The sequence below is a fragment of the Amphiprion ocellaris genome, chromosome 9, assembly GCF_022539595.1.
Source record: "Amphiprion ocellaris isolate individual 3 ecotype Okinawa chromosome 9, ASM2253959v1, whole genome shotgun sequence".
Classification (NCBI taxonomy): domain Eukaryota; kingdom Metazoa; phylum Chordata; class Actinopteri; family Pomacentridae; genus Amphiprion; species Amphiprion ocellaris.
Genome location: NC_072774.1, coordinates 3,910,298 through 3,922,743, shown reverse-complemented (window position 1 = coordinate 3,922,743; position 12,446 = coordinate 3,910,298). Strand labels below are relative to the sequence as shown.

At 35.0% G+C, this 12,446-nt stretch overlaps 1 protein-coding gene across 3 annotated transcripts; it reads left to right on the top strand.

Moving 5' to 3' along the window:
- Nucleotides 1-3,620: 3,620 nt before the first annotated feature.
- On the top strand, nucleotides 3,621-7,538 carry s100w (S100 calcium binding protein W). Of its 3 annotated transcripts, none has more exons than XM_023261720.3 (3): nucleotides 3,621-3,744; nucleotides 6,907-7,058; nucleotides 7,172-7,538. In XM_023261720.3, exons 2-3 carry the CDS (start codon nucleotides 6,909-6,911, stop codon nucleotides 7,358-7,360), a joined length of 339 nt encoding a protein of 112 aa, XP_023117488.1. In that variant the 5' UTR covers nucleotides 3,621-3,744; nucleotides 6,907-6,908; the 3' UTR covers nucleotides 7,361-7,538. The 3 variants fall into 3 exon arrangements, with proteins under 3 accessions (XP_023117488.1, XP_023117486.1, XP_023117487.1); XM_023261718.3 differs by having other exon boundaries at nucleotides 6,901-7,058; XM_023261719.3 differs by having other exon boundaries at nucleotides 3,632-3,759; nucleotides 6,901-7,058.
- The last annotated feature ends 4,908 nt before the right edge of the window (nucleotides 7,539-12,446 follow it).

The window sequence follows — 12,446 nt, the reverse complement described above, 5'->3', positions numbered from 1 at the left end:
GCGCAATATCTTGCAGTTATCTCCACACAGACAGTTCAGATCAGTGGTTTTTTTTTTAATCAAGACTTTTAGCCAATAAGAAAGTAAATTTTTCCCCCAAATAAAAACTTATTTATGCCTTTATTAGCGCTCGGTTGGACTGTTGTACTTGTTTGTGGGTGTAGAACAGTCGGCCTTCAGTGTCTGCGGCTGCTAAAAAATGTTCCAACCCAACGTTTGACTGGAAAAAGAAAATCAGTTCTCTTGTTTTAAATATGTTGGCATCACCTCGTTTAGCAGAACTCTTGCCTGAGAACAGACTTAAAAAACTTTTACGTCGCTGCTAAAGACCAAACTCTTCTTGTTTGCATTTGATTAGAGCCTGACTTTTATTTACTTCTTTTTATACGGTAGTTCATGAAATATATCTAATAACGAATATATATGATTTATTTGCTTATTATATGTCTTTTAGTTTATTTTATTTTTCAGATATTGTTAAATATATTTATGTAAAAATCTATAATAGATTAAGTAACTTAAATATATCTTTAATTTTATTTAAATTTTACTTAATTTTATATATTATTTGATGCAGTTTATTTCTATCTAAAATGTGTAATAGTTTATTATTATTATTGATTACATCTTTTAATTATTTTAATTTATATCACATTTTACACTATTTATAGAAACAAATCTTTACTAGTTTAAGCTCTATATTTTACTTTATTTTAATTTCTATAATATTTTATACAATATATTTACATAAAAACATCTATGACCGTTGCATTTTTTAATTTTATATATTTTGCACAATATATTTATAGAAATATATAATAGTTTAAGTTATTTATTTTGTTTTCCTTTCATTTACAAAACATTTTATGCAATATATTTACTAAAAAATCTGTGATTGTTTATTCATTTATTGAAGTTATCTTTTTTATTTTCATTTAATAAATTTTTTTCTAATATTTAGAAAATATACTCCTAGAAAAAATCTATAATAGCTTATTCATTTAATTAAGTTATATCTTTTATTTTAATTAAATGTATATATTTTATACAACATATTTATAGAAACAAATCTGTAATAATTTATTCACTTATTTATGTACCTTTTATTTTAATGTATTTATTTTTATTCAACATATTTGAAAAAAGTTGAAGTTTATTAAATTATTCAAGTTATATCTTTAATTGTAGTTTAATTTAATATTTATACAATATATTTATAGAAAAATCTATAATAGCTTATTCATTTATTTAATGTATATTTCACTTTTATAGAATTTTTATAAAATATATTCCTAGAAAAATATAGCATAGTTTATTTATTTAATGTATTTACTGGTATTTGACTTATTTCTGTATAATTTATAAAATACAAATTAAAATATATTATTCATTCATTTTTATATTCATATAATCTATCAGATTTTTTGTTCTTTTCAGGTTCTTGTCTTTTTTTATTCAAATTCACCATTTAGTTATTGTGTTTTGTTGCTCTGATATTTTAACTGTGCAGAACTTTGGTTCAACTCCAATTGTGTTAAAATGTGTATTTACGAATAAATTTGATTTATTTTAAAATAAAATCTTCAAGACAACGTATGAAGTGAAGTCAAGTGAAGATATTTGAATCTTTTCTGAAACACGACGATTAAACAAACATGAAGAAATGAGTCCAAAGCCATACATATTTAATAAGCATCCTTTTTAAAATTACTGTTTCATGTTCATGTGTGCAGACTCTCCGACAGCAGGGTGTGGAAAGATAAACTTTTTTTTTGTAATTAACACCACATGATACTTCGTCTCTATTTTCCTTCCTCCCCTGCAGGCGGAATCCGATCGTATTCAATAAGTGAAAGTAATATGGCCTAAGTGAAGGCGGTGAACTGACCTATAAAGAGGACTTGGCAGGGGGCAGAGAGCAGAAGAAAACGCCGCCTTTCTGCTGCCTGGAACACATGAGTGGAAAAAAGAGGAAGACTTACATAACTGACTGTGGAGGGGGAAGAAGTGCGTCAGAATCAATCATGTTCAAACAGTCGACACGCTCAAACAGAAGCTTTAAGAGCTTCTTATTCAGACTTCCTGTTGCTGCTGCTGGGTTTAATCTAAGCAAAACAGTCACAGGAACAGCTAAACTTAACTGGAAAGAAGAAAATTTAACTATTTAGCAAAACACAGATGTGCATTTAACATCCTTCTTAGATTACTAGGAAGAAAACAAGTTTAAAGCCGCCACTTTTTGCAAAAGCACTCATTTTTAAACAGTTTTTCCAGTTTAAAAGCTACACATTCAGTAAAATTGCTTTGCTAGGATACATGCCTGCACGTATTTGCCAAACTTTTTGAGCATTTCTATGCGATGAGCGTCTTTAATGCAATTTTTTTACCCTAAAATAAGTGCAAATAAGCAGTGGATGATGGTGGAAACCTGTTAAATATCACTTACAACCTTTAATTACACAAGAAACGCACACTAGAGGCTAAAAACAAACTTATTTTGGGATATTTTGCTTCCATAACATGCTTTCTTTCAAATAAGTGGAAAGAAAATTGACAAAAAAAAACACATTTAGGTGTTTTAGTACATTTTTGCCTGCTACGTTAGTTCTCTCTGTAAGTCGTGTTTTTTAGTACAAATATTTCTTTTTCTCCAACTCTGAGAAATGTCCACTTCAGCAGCTCTTACTTCCAAAAGACTTTCCAATTTAATTCCTGTCTTTATTCTGAAGGTTTTTACAGAGGAGTCTGTTCATATATTCTTTAAAAATCCTCAAAACCTGCAGAAAAATTGATTGCTTTTCCTGCTGTTACAGTATTTTCTGATTTATGGAGAAAACCAAAATGAAACCGATTTCAGAATTTCAGATTTGTTTTAATTTTATGCAAATTTGCACTTTTTTAACCAAGTATCACCTCATAATTCATACTTAAATAGAACATTTAATAAAATTTGTAATAAAAAAAGTTATTTCTTCAATGTAAATAATCAGCTAGAGAAAGTTTATGGTGATTTATGTTAATTAAAATGAGTTTTTACCCTGTTAACTTGTAGTATTTTGAGTGAAAGTGTATGTTAAAGTGTTAATGTGCTGCGTATCTTGCTCAAAATATTAGTTATTTAAAGAAAAAAAACAATTAGATGAGTTTTTGCTTCATCAATTTTTGCAGTAACTCATGCATGAAAGGGTTAAATGCATCCATGTTAGTATAAAGACAGATTTTGCATCAAACACACAAGTCTGTATGTGTTGGAGAAAAAACACGAGTTTTTACAGTAATTCCTCCATGAAAAGTGTGAAGTACAGCCCCGTTTTTTTACAGAGCGTTGACAGATTTTGCCGCTTTAGATGATCTAATCCATCAAACACACAAGTCTGGATGTCAGGAATGACGACATCTGCAGCTATTTTCTCTGTAAACAAACATAAATAGAGAGTTTGAGCTGCATTTTTACTCCTTCTGAGGCTACGAGTGGGTGAAGGGTGGAGCTGGGCGCATTTCGAGGGCATGAATCACTGCTGGTGTGTGTGTGTGTGTGTGAATGAATGTGTGTGTGTGTGTGTGTGTGTGTGTGTGTGTGTGTGTGTGTGTGTGTGTGTGTGTGTGTGTGTGTGTGTGTGGTGTGTGTGTGTGTCTGCTCTTTAAGAGGAGGTTCCCCCCTCAGCCTAACAACAGTCTGACAACAGTCCCACCGGAGAAGCAGCTGCCGACTCGGACGTGATCTCTCCTCACCTGGAACCTCAGGTGAGCCTGATGGAGGTTTGTTGGAGTGTTTTGGGGGGAAATTGGGGAGAAAACGGGAGCTTTTTGCTGCAGAAACTGAGCGCTGGAAACTCTGACTGATGCGATGGAAAGGACAGAGTGTGTAACGTTACTATAAATGTAAAAGTTGAAAGCATTTCGCAGTTGTTGCTGTGACTTTAATAACTATGACTGCAGGCAGGAGCAGCTTTGCTTTGAACATCTGACTTCTACATTTTACGCTTGTGCTGTTTTTAAACATTAATCCTACAAATTATGAATCAAACTGTTTTACAGACCAAACAGCGTCTTTAAAATACTTGTTTTCTGCTCATGCTGTTTGTTGCTGTCTCATTCTTTCCTGCTTTTCATTTCTATATTTAAACATAACATTTTGCTGCATTTTGCTTCATAAATAGATGCAAAATAACTGCAAAGACACAAAAAAATGAGCAGAAAGAGGTTCATATTGACTAACTAATATGCTAAATAACTGCAAATACACAGGAAATGACAAGAAAGAGGTTTGAAGTGACTAAAAAAGATGCAAAATGAACACAGAAAATTATAAATAATTGCAAACACAAAAAAGATGCTAAGTAACCACAAAGACACACAAAAAGAGCAGGAATAGGTTCGAATTCACTACAACAAGATGCAAAATGAACACAAACAGGTGCAAAAACCCCTGTAAAGACACACAAAATGACCAGAAAGATGACCAAATTGACTTAAAAAAAAAACAAAACAAAATGAACACAAATAAATGCAAAATAACAGCAAGGACACCTAAAAAGAGTAGAAATAGTTTCAAATCGACCAAAAAAAGATCCAAAATGAGCATAAATAGAGTAAAATAACTGTGAAGACACACAAAATGACCAGAAAGACATTCAAATTGATGAAGAGATGCAAAATGAACTCAAACAAATGCAAAATAACTGCAAAAACACACAAAAGGAACAGAAAGAGATTTGAATTGACTAAAAATGATGCAAAGTGCATACAAACAAATGCAAAATAACTGTAAAGAGACACAAAATGAGCTGAAAACTGAAACTAAACATAATCAACAAATAAATCATGATGTAATATTGTCGATTAAAACCTTAACATTTTAAGTGATGAACAGATGAATGCATCAATAATTAGAAATCCAATAATATTAAATACATGGTGAGTACTTTCACTTTTGATACTACATGTTAATGCTAAAACTTTTGAGCTTTTGCCTAAGTATAAATGCAAATGCATGATTTTTACTGATTAAAGAGTACTTTTATCCTTCTATAATGTTATATTGGATACAAAACAATGACAAGGACTTAGAACAACTACAAAGAAACCAAACAAATTAAAAGAGACACCAAATGAACAGAAATTAATGCAAAGTCATCCAAAAAAAACCCAGATTTTTCAAACTGACTAAAAAAGACGCAAAGTGAACACAAACAAATACAAAATAACTGTAAAGACACAAAACGTGAGCAGAACAATTTTCAAAATGACAAAAACTGATGCTAAATGAACACAAAAAAGTGTAGAATAACTGCAAAGACAAACAAAAATGACCAGAAAGAGGTTCAAATTGACTAAAAAAGATGCAAAGTTAACTCAAACAAATACAAAATAATTGTAAAGATGTATCAAATGTCTAGAAAAAGCTTCAAAATGGCTAAAAAATTATGCAAAACGAACACAAAAAAAGTTAAATAATTGCAAAGAAACACAAATTGACCAGAAAGCAGCTCAAACTGACTAAAAATATGCAAAATGACTGCAAAGACACACAATATGACAAGAAAAAGGTTCAAAATGCCTAAAAATATGCAAAATTAACACAGACAAGTGCAACGTAACTCAGTTACTGATCAAAAGATGTTTAAATTAACTTAGAAGATATGCAAAATGAACACAGAAAAAATTCTATAACTGCAAAGACGCATAATGACCAGAAAAATGGTTAAAATTCACAAAAAAATATGCAAAATATTTGCAAAAATACTCAAAGTGACCAGAAAGGTATAAATTGACTAAAAAATGTGCAAAATGAACAGAAATAGAGGCAAAAATAACTGCAAAGGCACACAAAAAGACCAGAAACAGCTTTAAATTGACTTAAAAAGATGCAAACTGACTTAACTCAGACAAATGCAAAATAGTTACAAAGGCACAGAAAATGAGCTCAAAGAGGTTCAAGGTGACTAAAAATTATGCAAAACAACTGCAAAGACACACAAAATGACCAGAAAAAGACTCAAATTGATGAAACAATATGCAAAATGAACAAACAAATGCATAATAAGTGCAAAGACACACAAAATGACAAGAAAAATGATTCAAATTGACTAAAAAGATGCAAAATAATTGCAAAGACACACAAAATGAAAAAAAAAAGATAAGCAAATTGACTAAAAACGGTGCAAAATTAACTCAAACGCAAAAATAATTTCAAAGACATACAAAATGACCAAAAATAGATACAAACTGACTTAAAAAGATGCAGAACAAGATGTTTAAAATGACTCAAAAAAGATACAAAATGAACACAAACAAATGCAAAATAACTGCAAAGGCACAACAAATGACAAAAAGTGGTTCAAATTGACAAAAAACATGCAAAATATTTGCAGATACTCAAGTTGACCAGAAAGAGGTTCAAACTGACTAAAATATGTGCAAAATTAACACAAATAAATGCAAGATAACTACAAAGACACACAAAAGGACCAGAAAGACCAGAAAATTAACTCAAATGCAAAAATAATTTCGGACATACAAAATGACCAGAAAGAGAATCAAACTGACTTAAAAATAACTGCAGACACACAGAAGGAGCAGAAAGATGTTTAAAATGACTTAAAAAAGCTACAAAATGAACACAAACAAATGAAAAATAACTGCAAAGGCACAAAAATGACAACGAAAAGGTTCATATTGACAAAAAACAAGAAAAATATTTGCAAAGATACTCAAAGTGGCCAGAAAGAGACTCAAATTGACTAAAAAAAATATGCAAAATGAACACAAATGCAAAAATAAGTGAAAAGACACACAAAATGACAAGAAAAATGGTTGAAATTGACTAAAAAAGTACTTTTACTTTTGTACAACATGCGACATTTTTCCGTCTGTGGGAATAACAATGTTTTTGTGCAGCTACAGCTATGACAGGACGTTTGGACTCCGTCATCACAAACATTGTGGAGGTATTCATAGAGTACGCTGAAGAGGAGGGCAAAGGAAAGAAACACAAGCTGAGCAAAGAGGAGCTCAAGTCAGTGTTGGATCATGAAATCCAAAGTTCTGAGCTAAAAGTAGGTCACATGATACACTTAAAAGACCTGATGTGGAGACAAATACCTTGAAAGAACACATTCTCCGGCTGCTCGCGTGTGTTTTTGACACCGTTGTTGAACTCTTTTGACAGGGTGAAATCAACACGGACGACATCGAGCAGGCCATGGAGATGCTGGACAAAAACCACGATGGCGAGGTCAACTTCCGCGAGTTTTGTCGGTGCGTCTGCGACCTCGCCAAGTGCTACTACCAAAAGAAGACGGGCCGAGGTGGCAAGAAAGGGAAGGGGAACGAACAGGAGGGCGAAGCAGCAGACTGAAGAAGAAAGAAACCTTCAGATAATCCAGATTTAAACTATCTTTGAACAGACGCTGGTGCTAGTGTGTGTTAATATGCATGCAAAGTGTCATATTTACCATCTCTGTCTCTTAATAAACTGATTTTCGGAGCGCTTTTCATGCACGCCACACTGAAAATAAAGAGAAAGTCTGACCTGCCGTGGGCTTCCTCGTCTGTTCGCGGCCAATCAGTACTGCCGAGGCGTCTGGTGTCACGACAGGAAACGAGCTCGGCCTCATCAAACATTCAGCAGCCGTCACTCACTTCGTTCTCCGGTGCACATATCGCTGTCAGTCCGTTCATCCTCGGTGGAAACGTCGGCTCCATTGTTCCCGTCGCTTATTAACTGAAAGTCAAAACTCTGGCAGGTCGTTTTTATGTGATTAGCGGAGGCATCGACAGGATCCTGACACATCTGGGCCTCAGCCGAGTCCATAAATCTGTCAGTTTTAGTCGGATAAACACACTAGTTTCAAGTTATTTCATGTCAACAGTGTGCTCGAAGCAAAGTATGGCCATGTTATCACCAAAAAAAAATGCAAAATAACTGCAAAGAGGTACAAAATGACCAGAAAGATGACCAAATTAACTAAACAATATGCAAAATGAAAACAAATAAATGCAAAATAACTGCAAAGACACATAAAAAGAGCAGAAAAAGGCTTGAATTGATTAAAAAAGATGCTGAATGAGCATAAACAAATGCTAAATAACTGCAAAGATATAAAGTGATCAGAAAAAGGTTCAAATTGACTGAATAGATGCAAAATGAGCATAAATAGGTTAATATAACTTCAAAGACACACAAAAACAGCAGAAATTGGCTTACATTCACTAAAAAAAAAGAGGCAAAATGAACACAAATAGGTGCTACCTGTTAGGGTTACAACCCTGTAAAGACACACAAAATGACCAGAAAGATGACCAAATTGACAAAAAAAAAAGAATACAAAATGAACACAAATTAATGCAAAATAACCACAAGGACACAATAAAAGAGCAGAAATAGGCTCAAATTGACGAAAAAAGATGCAAAATGAACCCAAAGAAACGCAAAATAACTGCAAAGACACACAAAATGAGCAGAAATAGGCTTAAACTGACTAAAAATGATGCAAAATGAACACAAACAGATGCAAAACAACTGTAAAGACACACAAAATGAGCAGAAAGGGTTTGAATATACAAAAAAGGATGCAAAACTAACTCAAACGAAAGCAAAATAACTGCAAAGACATGCAAAATGGCCAGAAAGAGGTTCAAACTGACTAAAAAAGATGCAAATTGCATACAAAAAAATGCTAAATAATTAAAAAGAAACACAAAATGACCGGAAAGAGGTTCGAATTGACTGAAAAAAGATACAAAATGAACACAAACAGGTGAAAAAAGTCCCTGTAAAGACACACAAAATGACCGAAAAATGGCCACAATAAAGAATAAAAATATTGTATATTATTGTGCAAAGTGTTTGTAATTTTAGGTGTCAGCTGCGGCACTGTTTTGGCAAAAAAAAAAAAAAAAAGTTCACTTTTTTTGGGAACGAAACTCTTAAAAATATGTTAAAATGCCGCCAACATATAGCAACACAAACAGCCTTACTCAGTGTGTAATCTGCATTCTACACTTCCTGCATTACACATCTCAGATGTTTTCATTTTCCTTCATCATGTTCTGCTGCATGCAGTATCCTGCCACTGGAACTTTGTCATATTACTGAACATTAAGTTCTTTCTCATACAGCCGTTCCAGGGTTCAGTGTGTTTGTTGCCTGTCAGCGGTTCAAGCCTGAACTAGACACTGTGATGTAAACCAAATACCTGCCGCTGCAGAGGATTATGGGTCGGAACGGCCAGAAATACATGTTGGTTTGTAAACCACAAAATACAACCGGATGTAGTCGGACATCCTGGTATTTCTGGCATTTAAAATACTATTTTTTTGCAATATTTTTCTGCAAGACGCCAACAAACTCACAGGTAAAAAATGTGTTCTTTGACTGTAGCTGTTTATTTTTAACGTGACGGTTGCATATTAGAGCTCTGAAACTTCTAACTTTGTACATTTAAATATGACAGAAGAGCATTTAGGTCTGACCCTTTCCCCATAATGAAGAATTCCTCAAAACTACTTTAGTTTTTGACTAAAGTGAAATAAACATTAGTCAGATGTGTCCTATTAGCAGCAAATAGAACACAACCAATTGCATATTAGACCTGTGCAAAGCTGTCATCAAAGCAAAATGTGGCTATTTTGAAGAATCTAAAATATAAAACATGCTTTGATTCATTTCACACTTTTTTGTTTACTACATAATTCCATATGTAGATAAAAAAAAAAAATAGGGCAAATGATTGGCTGAGCAAGAAACAAAATGATCCCCTATGATTTATTACTTGTAGCCCCATTAGAAATAGGACTGGAATTTGAAACAAATATGATTGTCTCACATATATTCACATTTATTTCAAGACTGCAAACTGGTGACGGTGCAAAATCATTTTCTTGCTCAAAAACAAAGTAAAAAAAAGTCCTCAGAGCTTTCCCTGCATTTCTACCTACATCTATAGAGCAGACACTCTGAATTTAGTTTATATTCCACCACACCCAGGCAATTTGAATATGCCTGCTGTTGTATACATATTAAAACGTTCTTTCTAAGCCAAAAATGAGTTAAATGTAATTTGAAGGTGGTGAATTTTGAGCCCAAACATTCACATGCATGTGTGTAAATTATTCACACATAAATCCATTGCTCAGGAGAAAAAGAACTGGTGTATGGCAAAAGACTAAAACAAAGTCTTATATTTTGTTTTAAAAAAGAGTGAGAGAACAAGACAGTTGAGGGAGAGAGAGCAGCGGTGGTAGAGAGAGCTACAGAATGAACAGGGAGAGCGAGCGGCGGCAGATAAACCTCATTGATGACACATTATTTTCAGAGTTAAAGAGTCGCTTTGAACGACGTTTATATAGATATATTTTCTCCGACCCGACGTTAGTCTGTTCTCTCCTGTTCCTGTTCGGGAGGACTTTGCCTTGACGGTGCAGCTAGCAGCTAGCTAGCTAACAACTAGCTAGCGGACAGTGAGCTACGTGCTAATGCTAACGGGCAGTCTCGACGTTCGTTGGAAACAAACGACGTTTTTCTCCGCTTCAGAAACGTTCAAAACACTCAGAAAATCTGTACACACCAACCAAAATAATCCAGAAGGACTCCGGGGGTGAATTTAACTATTTTACAGAGTAGAAATGGACATGTACAGAGCAGGAGCTGTAGCGATTTTTTCTCTTTCATGACAGCAAACAGTCTCCACGTTATAAACACAAACAAATTATAAAAGCACAGTTTTAAAAATACCAGAAAACTCACCTCCTCGGTGTTTCTGGTTGAACTTAAAGTCGGTGTCAGTTGTCAGAGTGGTAGGATAACTTCTTTCGTCCACTTCTGTGCTTCACTGGATCACTGTGTTGGAAGAAATAAGTTTGTTTTGAACAAAATGACGGCGAAAACTCCGTGTTGAGCTAATAGGCTGTTTAATAAAGAGCTTCACTCTCCCGCTTGTCTTTCCTTTTTCTGTCTATAAGTCAGAAGGTGTGTTTACATAAGTCTCCCTGGTCAATAGGCAACATCCCTCATGGTGCAGTCAGATCAGAGCATGAGGTGGTCACGTGGAGCTGATGTCAGTGTCAGAACGTGAGGTCGTCACATAGAGCCTCACGTTCTGACACTATGATGTCAGTGATGACATCACAGTCTGACCAGAAAGTTCTTAAATCTAGCAGGAGTGGACCTCTGTGGGACAGTATTGACTTGCTATCGGCGCTGTGAGACGTTCGTTTTGAAGCTACGCTACACAGAGAAGATTGAATCGAATAGTGAAATTGAATTTCGCGTGCAGTATAGGATTATATTATCATATCATACATATATAATCTTTTTCGGATTTTTTGGGGGGTCAAAATGTTGCCAGACACCTTTGATGAGGAATCTGTGTTGAAACCGGACACTGTTATTCACGGGACCACAAGCTCATATTATGTTAAGAAGCTCTTGGGAGACGGGAGCTTCGGGGTCGTGGCTCGGTGCAGAAAAGTCAACTCTCAAGAGGTGGTTGCTCTAAAAAGCATCCACAAAGAGCTCAACGAAGCTGGCAAAGCCGAAGTTGAGGTAATGTGTAAACTTAGACAACTTGATGCCGACAAGCACAACCTCGTAAAGTTTATCGAGCATTTCGAGCACAAGGGTCAGTTTTGTCTGACTTTCGAAATGCTCGATTTAAGCCTCTTTGACTTTCTTATTGAGAGGAATTTGAAGCCGCTACATGTGGCTGAGATCAGAGTCATTGCTCAGCAGATGTTTGTGGCTCTTGAGGCACTAAAAAGCATTGGTCTGGCTCATTGTGACATCAAGCCAGACAACATAATGCTTGTTAACCACTGCTCCCAACCATTTAAAGTCAAGTTAATTGATTTTGGCTGTGCTAAAGAGGTGTCTGCACTGGCGAGATTTGACAGCATTCAGACCCTTGGTTACAGGGCTCCTGAGGCCATTCTGGGTCTCCCTCTGACCGAAGCCATTGACATGTGGGCTGTGGGCAGTGTCCTGGCCACATTGTTCCTAGGAAGACACATCTATCCAGATGAGTCTGAATACGAACAGTTAAGGATCATGTGTATGATGCAGGGACTACCCAAAGACCATCTTTTGAAAGCTGGGCGAAAAGCAAGAACGTTTTTCACAGAGTCCCCTGGTAAGGCATGGAGGATGAAAACACCTGGCGAATATCAACGAGACACAGGGAAGGCTGTCAAGCAGTGTCCTGCCTATTATGAGGCTTTCAACAGCCTCAATGACCTGCTGAAGGCCCGCAGTCAACCAATGGAAACCACAAAGGAAAAAGACCATAAAGCCTTCATAAGTCTCCTCAAGCAGATGCTTCACTTTAATCCAAAAAAAAGGATCACCCCCAGCATGGCTCTTGGCCATCGCTTCATCACAATGAAGCACTTGTCTGGTAAAACATGTGACAAGCTGTACGTGGCAAAAGCACGTTTACAAATGACAA

Bases quoted from the DNA above. Each gene is read 5' to 3' on its own strand.
- s100w (XM_023261720.3), top strand. From the start codon at position 6,909: ATGACAGGACGTTTGGACTCCGTCATCACAAACATTGTGGAGGTATTC. The intron at 7,059-7,171 runs GTAGGTCACATG...CTCTTTTGACAG, and splicing joins TCCAAAGTTCTGAGCTAAAA to GGTGAAATCAACACGGACGA.